The sequence below is a fragment of the Camponotus vicinus genome, unplaced genomic scaffold (assembly GCF_025532165.1).
Source record: "Camponotus vicinus isolate PSW18456_S1 unplaced genomic scaffold, iyCamVici1.0 SCAF_3, whole genome shotgun sequence".
NCBI lineage: Eukaryota > Metazoa > Arthropoda > Insecta > Hymenoptera > Formicidae > Camponotus > Camponotus vicinus.
Genome location: NW_028141967.1, coordinates 125,819 through 145,326, shown reverse-complemented (window position 1 = coordinate 145,326; position 19,508 = coordinate 125,819). Strand labels below are relative to the sequence as shown.

Sequence of the window (19,508 nt, the reverse complement as noted above, 5' to 3'; positions counted from 1 at the left end):
ATTGCAAATTCTAAAACTAATATATTAAAGAGAAGATACGTATCGTGAAAGAGCCGTACGGTCAACAGACATGCGAGAGTCGCGCTTTAACGGATGGCACGCGCGTAAAAAGATTGGATCGTAGTAATTTTACCGCGGTGAAAATGCGCGGCCTCGCGGATCGCGGAGGCGGTGAAAGCGAAAATGCAATAAATCCGACAATGGTCGTCCGACAAGCGTCGGCGTTCTTTTCCGACGGTTAAAAAAACATCCTGTTTACGGAAACGACGAAAGATTGAGTCCTTTGAAGAAAGTGCATGAAATGCGCGCAAAAAAAGAAAATGCCACTTTATTTCTATATTGCCCTGCGGAAAATTGTGCTTAAACTCGAGCAGCCGCTAATAATGTTTAAATTGCGGTGTGGCATAATGCGTATATATACATATATATATATATATATATATATATATATATATATATGGTGAATTATTAATAGAATATTATTGGTATAATATGGAGATTTCGCTTGTGAATATTACTACCGTTGAGCTAATAAAATTATTATTATCGGCTACACATGTTATTATTACTAAGTTAATAAATGATTGATATATTCATGTTATGTAGTAAATTAGTTATTATAATTTTATTAAATTATAATATATATATATATATATATATGCGATATACATATATAACGGAAGAGCGTGTATTTGCGCAAATATTACTTGAAAATTTAAAGATAATTTTAATTCCGCAGCAAAGGAAAAAGAGATATTCTTGTCGGTGTTGCAAAGAAATTTGCAACCATAACTGTAATAACGATCGGTGAAAGGAAGAATGGCGGATAATCGAGATAAAATCTCGATATCTTGGTAGAAAAAGCGTAATGGGCGGTCATGTAGGAAACTGTGGTAACTGTTTATAGTTTATAGGCGATCGAGAAGGTTAATCGAGTACTGAAGTGACTCGGGGAGTGGGTTGTTTTTAACATGAAAATATTCATCCTGTGTTTTTTCATCTTGATGAAAAGCGTAAAGAATTTTTATATATAATAAATATATAATATTAATTGTAACATATATTTAATTATTTATTTATGTATAAATTTATATATAAACTTATTTATATATATAATTTATATTCAATTTGCAAAGTTGATTTTTGTTTGAAATTGTCAGGAATGATGTACCGTCTCGTTTTTATCACGAGCAGAATTGTCGGCTGGAATAAATTCGCAGTTGCGTTTAGTAGGGGAAAATATATTTTCCCCTACTAAACTAAATTGCGTCTCGCAACGCGACGTGGCTTTTCCGCGCGTTCGACGCGTAGAAAGTTAATAATTAAAGATGTCCGGCTGCTTTCACGATACGGCTGCCCTCGCCGTCTGTATAGCCGCGGATTGTAATCGGGCATAAAGCTGCAACGAGATCGTTCACCCCGCAACAAATCGGACGTAACCGACTTTGCTCGCGATAGTCCAACAGCAGTTTCCAACCCGACGACCGATCGTGTTGTTCCCCGCGTTATAGGCATTCCGATTCATTTCCCAAGTCTTCCTGAAACATTTCGAACGATTTTAAGCCGAGCCATTTGCCTGACCATTTTCTCTTACCTTCATGAGTCACCGGGGAGTGAGAGAAGTAGCGAGGGAAATGTATGATAGTTTGAATTTTACAAGCCAATTTAAGCGTTTAAAACTTGGCTTCTCGAAGCGCTCAGGTCTCTTTCGGATTATCAACATTTTAATGATTCCGAAATGTCTTGAGAAATTCAAGATGTAGTCGGTTATTTGAGAAATAAAGTGTTTTAAATATTTATAGTCTGTGTGTGCGTTGGACAATCTATAATTTAATAAGAAAAATTCAAGATAGAAATTTGTCGCATCTGTTTGTTTCTCAAATTTTGAAATGTCGGAAGCAGTTTACGAAGGAAAAACTTTTGTAAGCCTTAATTTGTTTTCAGAGCATATAGTTCCGGATATTGGAAAAACTTTTTAAAACTTTGCGATATAAAGTCAGAAAGAGAGAGTTTCAAAGAGATTTCGAAAACTTTGCACGCGGAATTTTAAATTGCTATTGTTTTGAGTTTTTGGAAATTCGGAATATGGAAAAACAGATGGAGAAACGTCAAGTGTCTATCGAATTGATCTTGGACTTGGAAAGCATCGCTTTCGCAAAGCATCGCTTTCTTATGCACCACCGCTAGTAAGGAGATGGCCACTTGGGATCGTAACTCGTAGCATGTCGTAGAAAGTGCGGCCCTGTGTATCCCATCTCGCGAGGCCCCGTTTTAATCGCAATTCACCACGAGAAGTTGCTGATCTCTTCTCGAGTGGCCGAGCGAAAGCGACTTTCTCGTCGTTTTGCGCGATCATTCGCATTCCGCGCTCTATACAATTCCGCTTCGATATCGCTTCTCGCGCCGAACCGTTCTCAACTCTGGGCATTTTCAACTGAAAATACACGACCCTTCGAGTTGCACAAATAATCAAACTATCGCGAGCATTTTGCGTTTGTTACAATTGGAGATACGCGAAATATTTGCAATGTTCGCGGTCGGTTTTACGCGATTAATCCGAGCCAATTTCGAGGATCGAAGGATACTCTCTCTCTCTCTCTGTCTCGCCAAAAAGTTTTCGTTTTTAGGGAATAAGGACTCGTAAATAAAAGTAGGTATATAATCATGTTTTTTTACTGTATCCTAAATTCTTCTTGTTATTGTTTCGACATTACGTAAGAGAAATGCTCTGTATTATCTCTTGTAAATTAATTAAAACAGGGCGATATTGATCTTGTCCCCAAAATGTACGAAAGAATTAAGAATTTGTTAAATAACATTGAAACTGAATAAGAGTCCATCTCGTAACGTAACGTTATCTCGTTTCGTCGAGGAAATTGTTCGCAATCAGGGGAGACAGCGTTACGTCGCGTCGCGATGCTTATTTTGCCGGAAGCGCGCGGTCTTCCAGGTAGTTTCCGCGAAGCCGCTGGAAACCAGTTGGTCGACTGACCCACCTGGGACTACCTACGACCTTCCGTCTGCTACACTGAACGCGTACATCGCGATTGCGCTCCGCGTTGCAGTTGCACAACCAGTCCCGGTGCAATGACGGGACGGGCGAGGAACAACCTTTCCATCCGCTCGTGTAACTTGAAACACTAGCGAGCTTTGGGACGTTAAATCCTCCGGACTCTAAATCACTGAAAAATTTCTCATTTTTATCATAATACATTAACCTCGAATCTAACAATGTTATCCAGTTTATCGATGCGAGTATATCAAAGTGGAGAAATGTGACGAAGGCAGTTTTCTTTACGCTAGCTTTAGACTTTGGTCTTTTAGATTTGAAAGCTTTCAACTTTTACGGTCTCGAAGCAGTTGAAAATTTATAAAAACTTAAAAAAATTATTTATACGCGACAGCTGCGTCGCGTTTCTTAAAAATTTCAAGCGACTCGGCGGGGGGGGGGGGGGGCGAGATCTCGTTCGAGAATAATAATTTTCGATGCTCGGCATCTCGTTTTCCGAACAATTTGTTATAGCCTAGATATAAAATGTTTGGATTCGCGGATGCGGGAATTTAAACGCGCGCGTAAACTTTTTGATTCTGGTAAAGCTGAAACGTGTGCGCGGTAGTCGATTTCCAGGTCGTTAATTTCGCAGGTTATAACCTCCGTAATCTCGACTCGCCGGGGATGCCGGGGGCGTCGGGGGTGATGCAATTTTCAGGCTATCTCGTTAGGAAACCGGGCACGTCCTTGCCGACGCGCGCGTTTATCTCGGCGAATTTCTGCCGCGCCCGCGCTATTTATTTATTAAAAATTTCATTTCGATCGCGTACGTGCTCGCGCATCCCTCGCGCAAGAGATAAATAAATGAACGCGCCCCAAGGAGGCGGAAGGGGGAGGAGGAAGGGGGGGAGAGAGAGAAGAATCTCCTTTCGGGAAAACTCAATTTCCCGATCGTCTCGAGCGAGCTTGTCCGCGTAAATCTCCGCGGACTTTTTTTCGAAGCAGCTACCTAGCCTTCGTTTCTTTCCTCCTCGTTTCTTGGGTCCATTGTCGGAAACGAACAACTTTGCCGAGAACTTTTCGCTCGATTCGCTCCAAGTGGCCCGCCCAGATCCCTTTCCGCCTTCCTCTGCGATGAATTTTCGACGCGTCGACCTTTACTCCCGCGTAAACGCGCGTGAAAATTCCAAGTTTTGAAATTAAAGTTTCCGGATTCTCTTTAACATCGCGAGACTTGGATCCTAAGAATCTTTTTCTTCGATTTTCCTATAAGTGCTCTCTCTCGTAACTAGTGTGGCGAAAAGATTCTACGAAAGAAAAGTCGGAAATGTAAAATCCAATTTTTCCACATTTTTTTATAAAGCTTTGTCCAGAAATTGAGAAAATTAATAATATATCTATGCCCTTTCAAGTTGGAATGATCCCTAATGACGTGTGTGTGTGTGTGTGTGTGTGTGTGTGTGTGTGTGTGTGTGTGTGTGTGTGTGTGAAGCTGCTGTATCACTTTGTGGAAACTCAAAAATAATAGAGTTTTATGTTCAATTTTTAGAGTTTTCGATAGTTAAACAAACAAATAGTTGTGGCCATTAATCAAAATGTCAAAGATGCCAACTTTACGTTGGCTGCGTCTCATCTTGTCCTATCAGTAATGTCGAAATTGAAAAGATTTATAACTCTATATGAGCTTTGAGAAGAATTCTGCTTTCAAAAAAATATTAATTGAGGTGAAATAAAGACGGAAAAAGCTTTTTATACTTTTTCAATAGAAAGAAAATGTTACATGTTTTTATATTTTACAATGTAATATTGACGAGATAAGACGTAATATGATGAGATTGTTATTCAGGTTTAAAATAGCGTAATTTGTAAATTTTCTAATTTTGTCGAAAAGAAAGCTTTGTACGAAAAATTTTATTTTTATTTTATCCTCGACTCATTTTTCATATATTCATCTGTTTCCTTTTGGTTGCATCAATTACAAAACATTCTAAATAAAGTTAATAATATCAAAAGAATCTCTTTTCGTATAATTTTATTACGGAAGGAAAAGTAAGTAGAGAGTATCAATTTCTTTTTTTCAAGTACGTAATCTATATGCTTCGAAAGAGACATAAGAGTCGTCGCGTCGCATCGGCGAAAAATTTGTCGTCAATTACGGCAGCTCACGCGATTATCCGCGGAAGAGCCAATTAATGATAATTACGCGTTATCGCGCACACCCGGATTATTCGCGCGCGTTCGGTTAACTTTACGTATTGACGCTCGCTCGGGTCCGCCCGGGCTTAATTAGGACCGAAACTCATTAGAGCTCGCGAATGTCTCTAATTTGTCAGTCGGGGAGACGCGCACCCGAGAATGCGTACGGAGCTTTCGTTTCGTCCCGAACGAAACGATTAAACGGCGTCGTCTGTCGGTAACGTATGTGCAATTATAAAGGTACTGCTTGCGGATGACATTCTTGATGAGTAATCGAGTAATCCCGCGGCGAGCAAGAGAATGTATATTTGTTTTTCTACCGTTTGTGATTCTACTCTATAATATCGGGCGATTGTTGTCGTCGCCGATTAAAGATTTCGACAAAAATAAGCAACAATCGAACACAGTTGACAATCAATGTCGATACATGATGTAATTGTCGAGCCATGTATCTTTATAAAAATACAAGAAATGAAATGAAACAATTTGCGCGTAAGAAGCGAGGTCGATTTCTGAAACGAGCGCGTTGACCTTCGGTCGCACCTCCGGCTTGGCGATTGCGTTTGCATAAGATTGCGAAACGGACATGCCGTAGCTTACGCGCGCCAAAAATTGGACCGGTTCGACACGTTGGTTTTCCTCGGTGCTAACGGTATGTCGGCTGCTATCGCTTCCACCTCCTACAGGTCGTTCCAGGTGAATACACGCAACTTCCTTGTCTCTCTCTCTGCATTTTTATTTTCCCCGCGATAGATACTATTATACGGATATTTTTCCTTTTTCTTTATCTCTGATGATATAAGTTTGCCGACACGAATAAGTTTCTCTCCCCTCTTTTTCGTATGAAATGCAAATGTATAAATTGTGAATGATGGGAGAATATTTCTCGCGTTAGCAAAACGGCTCTTCCGTTCCACTTGATAAACTTGATATTAAAAAGCGAAAGAATGAACAGTGAATGGTTGCGCTGATCTTGGCTACATAAAAATGTATAGAAATTGATTAAAATGGCGAAAAGAAAAAACACATAAAAAATGCAGTTTCCATAATCCGGATAATTTTCCATAAATCCATAACGCGTAAAAAAAAAAAAAAAAACGGAACCTCCATCATCATCATTATTTATAAAACTTGATATTAAAATAACATATATAGGCGAATCGTTGCGGTTGAGAGACACTGCGACCATTTTCATTCTCTCGAGTAGAGAGGCGAGTTGCATTTTTGTACGTTCGCTGCGGCAACGTCATTCTCTCTCGCTGCGGCAGTTAGGCTCTTTTCCCCGTTTAACGGTAACCGCGGTGAATTACGACCGCAGGATTCGCTCCTTGGAGAGAATCCTCGGACAAGACCGTCCACCGGTAAATCCTCGCTCAGGAGGTCAGCGGGTCGTTCGGCGAATCTTTTCCCATATCTCTTTCTCGTTTCTCTTTGAACAGAGATGGAGACGAACGGTTATTAAGCGACGCTGGAAATCATTTTGATCGCGTTTACGATTATTTCCACGATTGATTAATAATTCTTTTTTTTTTACGTCACACTACTAATTAATTGAGCATAGTTGCATAATCGTTTACTCGAGCAGGCCTTTTGCTTTTTGCAAGTTTTACGAAATCTAAAGTTTTTTTTCTTCGTTAATATATTTAAAATTGAAAATTATAGAAAATATATATATTTCCTTTGTAAATTCTTAAAGAAAAATAACGACTCGAAGAATCTATTCCTAAAGCGAATATGAAAATGTGACGATAATACACCACGTGCGAAACATTGATTGTAACAAGCAAGTATAGGAGTGGCCGTCGACAATAAGACGAGGAATCCGCACGCGGATCACACGGTCGACGCACACATAGAGGCGAAATTCATGCAACGTTATCCCGTTAGCCGACATTCATCGGCTTCGACATCATCTCCGTCGCTCCTCTCTTTCCTCTTTCCTCTTCTCTCTCTCGGGGAAATGGCCGTTCGCCAATAAGAGATGTTAGAGAGGGCTCCGTCCATTTCGCTCGTGCTAGACGGTAACGGAACCGAATCGAACGGAATCGGCCGACTAAATTTGCCGCGGTCTTATCGATCATGGGACGCCGTGGACCTTGGTAAATGCTCGGTCGGAGCATGGATCCCCATTGACCGGTCCGCGCGCGACGACATTTTTTACTCTCTTTGGCGTATAAATCTCGGGAAAACAAATCGACCCGCGAGGGACTAACGGAATAAACGGTAATGAAAAGTTGGTCCTTGCGATGACAAAAAATTGCAATGAACCCAAGCTGCGATCGATGCGACGCAAAATTCTCGTCGCCCTTTCGAAACGCGTGGGAATTTAAAAAAAAAGAGCACAGCTCGAGAAAATTATGGCAAATTCCAGCGTCCAACCGCGTTGCGTAATGCATCGTCGAGTCCTGGCACGCGCGACTTAATGGGCACGACCGACGTGTGTATCTGCGTACGTGTTGTACGCGCGCATACCGCTACGAGATATTTCATCTCGCAGCGGAACGGAAAGGAGAGGAGAGGAGAGGAGACGGTCGATTCTCTATCGTTCGTTCACCCCGTATACATTCCTCGACGACAACGACGTTTTTGCCCCGCAGCTGTCTGTCAAACTTACATAAGAATGTATCGGTTTATACACCACAATCACTCCCCTCTCTTTCCCTTCCCTTCCCTTCCCTTTCTCCAATAAAGGTGTATAGGTAATATTTTTTTTCACATAACATTATCAGAGTTTACATTTATAATTACATGTACATGTATCGTATGCAATCTTGCTTAAAGAGAGGAGGCTTGTGGCTACTTATCCACAAGTCTCTTTTTTGGAAAGATGTGTAGAATTAATTAATAACATCATACAAGATACTTTTGGCATTATTTCCTATAATCGTAAATGATGATTTTTAAAGTAATTTCAAGATTAATCCAATTTTTTTAATCGGGAAGCTATTTTTATCGCAGAAATTTATTCTGCATTTTAATATCTACAATTTTTACAGAAAACACTTCTCCTTCCGATAAGAGATTTAGGCTGAAATATTTTAAACAAATTAATTAAATATCTGTAAAAATTTTGCGAAAGACTCGTAGAGACAAAATTTGCGGACGATATAAAGGAGCGCAATTATTTTTTGCAAATTGAAGGATAATTGCCGAGATTATTTCGCTTTAAATTTCGTACGCAATTAGAGAGATTAAGCGTATACATTCAGATGTATAAATTAAACCCTGAACATTACATGTACATGTGTAAATACCGAGCTACGGTGAATCGATTTTACGAGTTGTTGATGAAGTCGCGGATTGAAAAACGCTGGCTTTCGCGTAATGACGTGGATTTTCCGGATACGAATAAAAGGATGCGAAAATAATTGACGCGCTATCGAATCAACGGTGTTATCGTTACCTTCCCACACACCTGACATACGCACGCCTCCACACACGCGCGCGCGCGCGCGACGGCCTCTACTCTCCTTACACTCGACTTTCCTCTTCTCGCCCGGAGGCGATACGGAAGGCCGGGGGTGAGCCGAGTTTAATTTAGCCGTCACGCTCTTACCGGGATCGATACATCGTAACCGCATCAACAGAGTTACGCCTCGTGAGTGCCACCTTAACTTCGACGAGCGACGCGACGCGACGCGACGCGACGCGCCGAAAGGAAAGGAAACCCCAAACCAGATTTTACTTCCGGAACGACGCCTGACTTGCCGTCGAGACGTCGAAGCAATATGGCGGAAGCTACCTTAAAGGAAGCAAAGCCGGAGCGATCCTTTGCATGTTTTTTTTTGCATTTTTTACGGGAAATTATCAATCCGAGGTTGACTCTCAACCGAGATTATGAAATTTACATTCTTGGAAAGTCGCGCTACCAGTTTTCTTTAATTAAGACACGTAAGGAATCGACAATTTGCAAACACTTAAAACTTTACGCTGGTTTTACTATCGAATCGTTTACCTAAAGTTTTCAACTTGTAGCAATTTTTAGAAAATGTAGGAAAAAAACGTGAATCTTGACTCAAAGTTGACTCGGTCAAAATTTTTAAACTTTTTATATTTTCGAAATATATTAGCGGAATATTAATTGTCAGATTATATATACAAGAGCGGGCGAATGCAAAGATGCGAGCAAAGAGAATTTTAATTTTTACATCTTGCATTCCCCTGCTATCCGTATTCCAAACTCCAGTAGCCAAGTTTCGTCAACGTGCGGGATGCCTAAAGTTTGATAGGCAATTTATGCTATCGCGCTACCAGTTGTCTACTGCTAAACAATTTCTCTATTCACTATATCGTAATCAAAAGTTCATTATAACTTCTCTATCGATAAAGCGTATCGATTTTAAAAATATAATTACATTCGCAGAGAGTTCTGCCATCAATTTATGCTGCTATGTCAATTATCTAGTTTACAATAAAAAATATTTTCTTTTTCTCGGAAACACATGTATGGACATATTTTATATAATTACATTTGATTATGTACGGATTCTTTTTCCCGGACAGATTTGTCATTTATAAATTCTCAAATTGAATAAACAAAATTGAAAATTATTCCGTAAATCTTGAATGATTTAATTTACAACTTTATCGCAATTCCCTTGGCAACTTGAAAATTCTAACAATACTTAACTTTTATTACAACAAAAAATTTTTTCCAACACATTACATAATATACTTTTCTTTTTTATTGTTTTTTTTTTATTGAATTGTGTTATTTAAACAAATAATAATTTATGCATTTTTTAAGGCATTAATTTTATCGCTCGATCCATTTCTGTTATAAAACAGTGCTCATCTATTTTGTTTATCGTATTTAAGTTTCTTTCCTGCAAGAATCTCAATTATTTATTAATGAAACAAAGTTGTTTCGTTACAACTTTTGTATCGACAAGGCACGCATCGTGTTTAACGGTTCTTTAAAGAAATAAGAAATTGTTTGTTGCTTTTCATCTTTAACATATATTCGAGTTTAACGTGAAATATCTTTCTCTATTTCTCTAGAACATCTTGGACAAGTTCAACCCTGGCGCCAGGCAGCTGATTAATGCAGGCAAGGCGTATCTGAAGGCCCTTCACGGTGAGTGAATTAAATCGAGCGCGACCGAAAAGAGAGGTTGAAACGTTGCGGGGTGGAAAGAAGCACGAGAAACGGGGACAAACTCGCCGTTAGTCCCTTGGGTCCTCTTGTAGGATCGAATTGCCAACTTGTTAGCGTTGCAAGCTTCTACCCCGCGCTACTGATTGATTTATCTCGTACGTAAATATTGGAGATTTAATAATATACTCAAGGTCTCTGTAAAGGATAAACACACATTTCTAATCCATATCTTTCGACCAGTCGAGTCGACATTTCTTTAAAGAATTATCTTAAAGATACCATTGTTTGAATTTACAAAACTAGTATCTCGTCGTAATAAATCTTGCTAAATTAAAATTCCATCGATGAAAAGTTTCGAGTTTGCTTGTACATTTCTCTAGAAAAGACTCGAGGTGCGAAAGATAGAAAGTGGAATATCCCAGTTGAGGGATATTCCACTCTCTTCTGTATTCCATTTTCTGTGTATCCCACTTTCTATATTTCGCATCTTGGGCCTTTCGTGGCCGGGTCGGATCAGTCACTCCTCCGGGGATTAACCCGCTGACCCTGAAACGAACGTTCGTGCATCGTCGTTCGTCGTTCATGTGGGTCGCGTGCCACTCGCGCGGAATATCCTCCCCTTTCTCGTGTTCTTGTCGCAGGTAAATAATTTTGTCGTGAGAAACTAGAAATGTCGATTTGCGCGACAGCTTTACTCAAGCTTTGCGCAAAAGGAGAGGCAGCTCTTAAAAACGTGTAACTAGGAATAATTAGTATATAATTAATATAATTAGTAATATTTTGTCTCAAGCACGAATACAATTTTGCAATTAAAATGCCAACTGACAGTTTTGCGAATCGCAGAGTGCTCGAGAATTTTCCGCGCGGGTCTCGTTGATGGTTGAAAATTTGTTTAAGGAGCGCCTGGGAAAATAATACTCTCTCCCTGCGGCGGAAAGTAGTTTGCGTAACGGCACAGTCGACCTTACATTAAAAGTGACTTAAAAGTTTGCCGCCGACCTTTGATATAACAGTATTACCGTGTCGAGAGAAGAGGGCGAGATGCTCCCGCGGAAGGGGAGACACGTCACTTCCGGCGGATGGAAATCGATCGGGTATTCTTGCGCGACCGTGTATATACATATATATAAAATTGATTTTCCTTTTTTCTCCTCGGATTTTAATTTTTGCAATTTTACAAACTTGGCCCCTCAGACTGTATCGTCGTTTAAAACTATTCCGCGACGCAATGTCATTTCTTGCCTCGGAATATCCTGGAAAAGTTTTACTTTGGAATAACCGATAAGAGATAAATTATGTTATTGCTATCCGATGCGGCAGGTTTCGGAGCTCGGGAGATAGCAAAACTTGGGGAAAAACAAATAAACGTCCGCGAAAGAGGAGTGCACTGTCGGCGATAAGATTTCGCCCCTAAAGAAGAGGTACGCGACGCGACTCGAATCCGCTGGCGGCAACTTTGCGCGGTTCGTTTTATGAAAAAGTTGGAACAAACAGAGAACCGCGATAATTTCTTCGACGACGGTGCGAACTTTTTTTATCTCGACGCGATTATGGTTGCGAAAGACTCGAGGGCAAGGAAGAAGCGGGCTGGGGTGGGCTGGAGGCATCCAGAATCGCACAAAGGATGCTGCAAAGGACTTCCTTAACGAGTTGCCGCGCCGGGAATGAAAGCTAATTCGATTAGGAATTAATTTTTGACGAGACAAAGGAGAGATTTCTTCGAATAGTGAACGAGGAAGGAAGGAGCTGAAGGAAAAGGCTGGCAACTAAAGCGAAACCGAAGGCTCTTCTTTGAAAGAACGAATCGCATTCGATTCTCTCCCGGGGAGACGCTGACAGATTTTTAATTCTCCGTTACATTAATGGGGGTGAAACTGGGGAGGGGGTATTTGTTGGATCCATCATCCATCTTTTCAACGATTCTTAATTGTATTTTAGAGAGAATAATAATTGTTTCGAAAAATATTTCCCGATACATTTTCTAACATTGTTAAATAAGAATACCTATATAAAGTAATTTAATATAATTTATAATTAATATAATAAATGTAATGTTTAAAAATTCTGCAATATAATTTTGCCAAGTCCGAGTAATTATCAATTTTTCAAAGTGTCCAGTATTTTTTCCAGCTGTAGCAATTATTATATAATTAACATCTTTCTTTAATATTTTTTCTTCTGCTCCTTACATTTTTTTCAAATTTGAATTTGTTTATATTTTACAAACATGGACGAAATTGTGGCAGAGCACTATCAAAACGCGATTCGTTAGCTTAATTCGCGTAATTAATTTGTTCCACCGGAAGAAACTCCACCGATTGTCGAACTTGCATCCAGTCCCACTCTCTCGCTGTATTATTGCGCTCGTATCAGGAGCCGACTCTGCGACAATTTATAACGAGTCGTTGAGGCACTTTGAGGGCTCCGCTCAAAATCCCGCAGGAACTCGGTCCTTCCTTCCTCTTCCCGCTTTCTCCGATTCCGCGTCATCCCCTTGCTTCCTAAGGACGCCACTTAAATACCAAGAGTTCCGCATTTCCAGTCGATTGAAGAATGCACGGAGCGTTCTTTAGAATATCATCCTCTTTCCTCCCTTTTCCTCTCTCTCTCTCTCCTTCCCTTTTAAGAAGCGCATTAAGGAGCGCTATGAGAGACGAATGGAATTTTAGAACGGTGAATGCTGTCGTTTAAATAAATTCGTTTGTATTTTAATAATAATAGTAATAATAATAACATTGCTAATTTACTAATAATAATAACAACAATATTGCTAATAATAATAATGATAATAATAATAATGATGATGATGATAAAATATATACATGTATATGTAATTACAGATGTAATAATAAAATGTACAATTATAACATATATAAATACGGTATTATTATTCGTAATAATAACTGTTACTTGCAATTAGATTCGTTTGAGGCTCTTTTTTTCTCGAGAAGCGCGGCGGGGACGACAAGGGGCAAGACGAGGATCGCGGAGAATCCGCGACTACGGGCGGTCGCGAATGTGATTTGAAAAGTTTTCTCGTTAAATAGCGCAAAAATGCGCGCAGAGACGACGTTGAATATGGACAGGGAGGAGGATGACAGCGATCTCGGGGAGCAAGGAGGGAAAAGGGGGATGAACGTCCGCATGGTACGGACAATGACGAGCGCGCGAGCGAGTACCGACTGATTTTAATTATGGAATCTGGTGCAGGTGAAACGCTCAATTTTCCCGCCGGCGTATGCCTCTCTCTCTTTTTTTTTCCATGCTCCCTCCCCGTGGGTTCCTGCAATTTCAATTTCGCGCCATCTCTTTACCTTTCTCCCCCTCCTCTTCTCCCCCGAACCCCTCTTTCGGCCGGTGTCGCTCTTTAATATCGATTTCCTCTCGAAGGGTCGAAAATATCGCGAGTATCGAGTTACACGCGCGCTGTCAAACCTCGTCGTTTGTTTTGCGCTTTGGGATCCGCCATTGGGGGACAAGGATGCGACGTGTTCATCATCCGTGCTCGTATAATAAACGACGGTAATACAGTCCGACGGATAAATATTTAAATCGCTTCGATTGCAAAGCGAAGAAATATTATTCGGTATTAATCAAAGCAGGTTTCAATCCTTCATCGTTTCATTACAGATATTTCTTTTTCGTTTTCACTCGCGTTATAAAATCGTCTTGTATCGCTTTGGCATAGTTATTCTTAATTGGTAAATTGTCAGACTTGACCGCCACATTGAATTTATCACGACTTTCATTCGAGTTTGTAATTTCGCGATAAAATTTCTAGAGATCCTTGTCGAAAGAATTTTCTTTTTACTACGAGAAATGTTATACTGTCTCTGCGTTTCTCTCTTTAATTAATAATGTTAATTTTCTTGGCAGAGATATTTGTCGAGGTAAAAAAAAAACTGATAAAAAATGACTTAATTTTTTCAAGTTTCCAAGAGAGAGAGAGAGAGAGAGAAATGGAGAAAATTGTAATTTAAAAAATCGGTATTTCTAGGGCACTCTGTGCACGCGCTTTAATATCGCGTATTTAACGACGCCAGGCACGATGTATAAAATCTAACGGTTAATGTATTCCGTTCGCGTTCTCTCGCGTAACTGCAGTTTGCGCTACGGCGAAAATCTCACCGCGGAAAAAGCGGCGGAAGTTATTTTCCCGAATATTACGCGATCGAGGGAGAGAGAGGGAGAGGAGAGGGACGCGTTGCGTGAAAATGACTCCGCTTTGCATAAAAAACGTTCGACCCCGCTTTTGCCTCGTGTCGGCCGACGCGCGTAATGCGCATAAATAAAGCGTGTAATAAACGCGAGGGAGGTGAATTATGCGCGGGAGATAAAGAGCGCGCGGTCCCGCGCGCAAAACTGACACGGCAAGATGAGCCGGTGAAGTTTGGCGAGGCGAGCGAGATATATGCACGCGTATCCGCGTCAAAAGTGACGCGCGGCCTTATCGCGCGCGAAAACTCGGGATTGATAAGCGAAATGGCGCGGCGCGGCGCGGTATCGCGCGATAATTTCGCCGAGTCGTAATCAAGCGGGGGAGAAAATGTAACGCGTTAAATCCGCGTCTCTCGTATATAAATTGACGTGTCGTGTCTCGAAATTATTTATCGTTTTCGGTATGTTTGCTTTCGGCCGATACAAGTGAAATTCCCGATGACTCGCCTTGTTATCGTCGCGAAATTATCGCGCGAGAGAGAGAGATTTGTTTCCAAAGGCAAACGCGCGCGCGTCGGCGAATCAGGAAAGAGAAGGATGTATACATTTACATATACTCTTGACGCGAGGCGATTTAACGGATGCGTAATTCCGCTTTTAACGATAAGTGGATTTGGATGTTGTACGTTGGTCGAATTACGATAACGATCGCGATCGCGCGAATATATCGCGCGCGGGCGAGACAAGGTAAATGGAGCTTCCGCTCAAGCATCACCTGGAATTCGCCGGCATCACCCCCGTTAATAGCGAATACCTTACGTATCCGCGTCGGAGCGGATACCTGCATACCGGGTGTATTAATGGAACCGTCACGCAGTTCCGGATCGATCGCGCTCGGCTAATCGCGGCGTGCCGCGTCGCTAATTAACCCCGACCTAGGACGTGTCGTCGCGGCAAGTCCGGCCGGTCCCCTTCCCCCGATCGAGCGAACGTGTTTGGAATTCGATTTCATTTTCGCAGCGCGACGGATAATAATGGCAACTAATGGAGCTAATATTCATTTCTATCGCCCGCGCGGGCCGAGTTATCGTTTTCTCCCTCGAAAATATTAACGGTCGATATATATTTGCGGTCGGATGAAAAATTTTTCCTCGCTTTATTAATCGCGAGAGATTTTATCGATTTTAGTAAATAATTCACATTTTTCCATTAGATGGAGATGTAAAGAAAAATAAAAAATTAAAAGAAATATAAATTACTACTAGAAAAATAAAGTGTAACATGAATCTGCTTAAAAATAGATGCGAGATTAATACGAGTACCCAAATAGTTGATTGGGTGTGTATTATAAATTTTTAATAGACCTTTTAAACACGATGTATCACGCAATTCTCTTAATTTACTCACACGTATAGTACAACGCTCTTATGATATATATATAATTTATTTTTTTTATATAATTTGTTATATGTATTTGAACGATGCAAATATTCTTACAATTATATTAAATACACACATTTGCAAGTCTGGAATGGTATGCCGCTTCAATCGCTTTGGCAGCGCTTTGACGATATACCGTAAACATGTAGATGGTCTATATCACCCGATCAATCGTTCTTTACATATTTGCTCGCAGTCTTATACATTTAATAAATTACAGCAAAAGTCATCGGCATTCGATTCCGATTGCGAATGTCAACTGTTGGAGGAACTCGATTTATCCCGCGGTTCATTCTTGCGAGCGAAAAGAAATCGCGAAAGACCTCGACGCGCGGTCCTCTTTGCGATCGGATCCTCTCTAATATCCCTTTAAATGGATTCCCTTTAATCCAATTTGCCGGCTGAGCGATATTAATGGATCGGAATAGCTTGCGTTCGCGAGGCGGAGAGTAATCCTTAAATATTATCCTTCGCGATATCGCGCGCATTCTTTCACCTTGTTTCTTTTTCCTCATTTTCCTTCTCGGCCTTGTACTCCCAAGGTTCTTTTATCATTTTTTTTTCTTCACGTAAAATTCTTCTTCTCCCGCACAAATATTTCAAATTTATTAGCAACCGTGCGCAAATGAAGATGCGAATTTGCAGTACAGGTTTACACATATTTTGTCTCTCGTTGTATTAATTTATGATGGTTTTCGTCTAATATATCGATCGTCTAATTTTATTAATCGTTAAACGATTTTTTCAATCTTTGCACCGTGATTACATGTTGATTACCTCATTAATAACGACGATTTGAATCTCCCCTTTATATTTCGGTCGCGAACAAAACGCGGCCGAGACGGCTGGTAATTCTTTTCTCATTTTCGGAGTCGTTTCGCGCTCCCCTTCGAGTATCGGGATGTCCGCTCGCTGAAAATGTACGACGACGAAGACGGGCGTGAATAAATGCAAACTACCCCTCATTATTCGCGCGTTTGCTCCGTGTTGCTCGATGAGTCCACCTCCCTGTACTCTGACAATGCCGCAATCGGCAAAGTTTACAATAATATTGTTACGCCAACATCTGCATACACCCCATAAATCATTCTCGATTCTTTCCTCATTTGGAAGCACGGCAAACACCGATAGATTCGTGTAACGAACTGCTCAACGATGAAACTTTTTCTATATAAAACCGTTTAAGATACATATTTTTTTACGAATGTATATAAAAGATACATACGGGAGATAAATCAATAATGGAGAAATGTAATTTTGTAATCTTGAGTAATGAATTTTCTCTTCTTATTTGTATTTTAGTTTTTGAATTTTTAATATGTATTTTTATGATTCTTTCTCGTCTCTTTTCCTAACATTTTCTTTAAAATAACGTCGTAAACAGTAAATAAAAGTACTTGTACATAATTGTTAGATATTATTTTAAAAGTATTATATACAGAGGGTTGTGTATACGTACACCCTCCCTCTAAGATTATCTTTTAAACGTGATAAATTTCAAGTCGGTTTCTCTCGTTGTGAAAAAATTTGTTAAAAGTCACATATTTTATTTGTGAAATTTGTCGAAATGCAAGAGAGAATCCAAATTTCAGCGCTCCGAGCTGTCGGAAAAGACGGCCGACGTTGTTCGCGAAAGCGTGAAAACAAATAGCGGACAAGCAAGAGGGAAAAGGAGTGACCCTCTCATCCATTTCCAAGTTGTTTTATTCCTTTATTATTCCGCTGCATCCTCGTGGGAATCTCACGGGAGGATCTCTCGAGCCGGAGCGAGACGCAAAAAGGTAAAGGGTGGTCACGCCTTCTGGAAATTCCAGAAGAAAGATGGAAATATGAGACAACAGGATGGCGGTCGAGGAGAAGGGAAACTCGAGAAGAATGAGGGAGAAGCAAAGGGGAGAGAACGGGGGCTGGAGGGAGGGTAAAGATGTTGCGTTGAAGTACACGCGGGGAGAGGGAGGGAGCTGTTGAGGGGAGGTTGAAACGTAAACTTTATTCTGGACAGTGCAACCCCACGCAGGGCGATTCGATTATTTTTGCTCGGCCTCGACGAGACGCTTCCGGGCAACCTCCCTGCTAGCTACTCCTCTCCGTCCTTTTTACCCTCTTCTCACTCTCCCCTCGCTCGCCCCTCGTCTTGGTTGCGGTCGGAGTGGCAGACGCTTCTAATTTCATTATTCCCTCTCGAAGGACCGTCCCGCCTTTTTCTCACCCCCGCGGTTTATTTTCGCGCAAAGCATTTTCGCTCGCTTCCGCAACCGGTATTCTCTCTCTCTCTCTCTCTCTCTCTCTCTCGATGTATCGGGTGGTCGGTGAAAAAAAGAAAACGGAAGAAAAAAGGAGAAAAATATATTTGTTCCCGCGCAATTAAAGTTTGAAAAAATGGCCGACGTGGACGTTGGATTGTCGTTTCGATTAGATTTCGTTATTGATATTATTTTATTTGTAATTATACGATATATATACTTTGTAATCCGTATATTATCGTGTATTTTTTAATCGAACGCGAGGGTCTTTGATTAAAAATTCCCGGCAAAGCCCGGAGGAAGGGCCGCAAAAAGCCGCCATTCGCTAAATTTACCCGCTCGCTCGACGCAGAGATATTTAACAAATTTTTGCGCCGCGTTTTTCGCGCAATCTCGCCGGCGGAATTCCGCGTCGCGGCGCTACTTTTTTATCCTCGCGCCGCGGGGGTCGGTGGGTCGATGTATGCGCGAAAAGGGCAGATGGCGGTTGTTGTATAACCCGCCCTTTCTCCTTTCTCCATTTTCGTTGCCGAAAACTGCAATTTCCCGAGGCAGGAAGGAATGCGATTAAGCGTTGATGGCTTCCTAAATGCAAACAACTCCGGAAACCCATAATCACCGGAGACAATCGCTCCATCCCTCCCTCTCTCTCTCTCTCTCTCTCTCTTCCTCTTTCGTTCCTCCGTATTTCTGGCGACACGGCAAGGGCGCTGTTTTACAAGCCAGGAATGGAAATTGAAAGGGGTGGGTGCGTCGATTAGCCGGCGCCTCTTAATTCACGATTATCGCCCGCCGTGCGGTATTCACTTCCGGAATGCAAAATGGCCAAGTCGGCTGGCATTTACGTTCCTTTTTATTAGTTCTTTAGTCGTTTTAAACTCTTCTCGCGTGTTTGAGCGCCCGCAATTACGCGGATTACATTTCTATTTCATTTATTCTTCAAAGTTACTCTCGTTTGAAATCTATTTTATTTATTTATGTAATTTAAATTTATAATCTTCTGTATTCCGAATGCTCTACAATTTTTTCCTCCATTCCTTTTATGCAAAATTATTTGGCAATAAACTATTTGGCATTTGATACATAAATGATTCGACTTGCCACCTCCAACTTGCGCGTTATCGCGCACGATATATTCAAACGTGCTCGTTCGAAGCAGCCAAAGGGATAGCTCGGAATTTGGATGCCGCTGCGGACCTTTTTTCCCTCTCCCATCATGCCGCTGCATTTTCTGACGTGGCGGGATCTCATGCGAGAGCAATATTAAAACTACCCCTCGAAATACCGTCCCGAGGGGTGAAAGCACATTAACGCCACTCGCTAAGAATGCTCGTTATTCTTAAGGGAGGGTGCGAATGGCAAATGACGAGAAAATGTTTTT

General features: G+C 41.0%; 1 protein-coding gene across 3 annotated transcripts in view; it reads left to right on the top strand.

Moving 5' to 3' along the window:
* Irsp53 (Insulin receptor substrate 53 kDa) overlaps window positions 1–19,508 on the top strand; it is a 79,253-nt gene that overhangs the window by 18,915 nt on the left and 40,830 nt on the right. For all 3 annotated transcript variants that reach the window (XM_083093514.1, XM_083093511.1, XM_083093513.1), the window contains exon 3: window positions 10,190–10,265. In XM_083093514.1, the coding sequence (XP_082949640.1) occupies window positions 10,190–10,265 (76 nt within the window). The remainder of the gene's footprint in view (window positions 1–10,189; window positions 10,266–19,508) is intronic.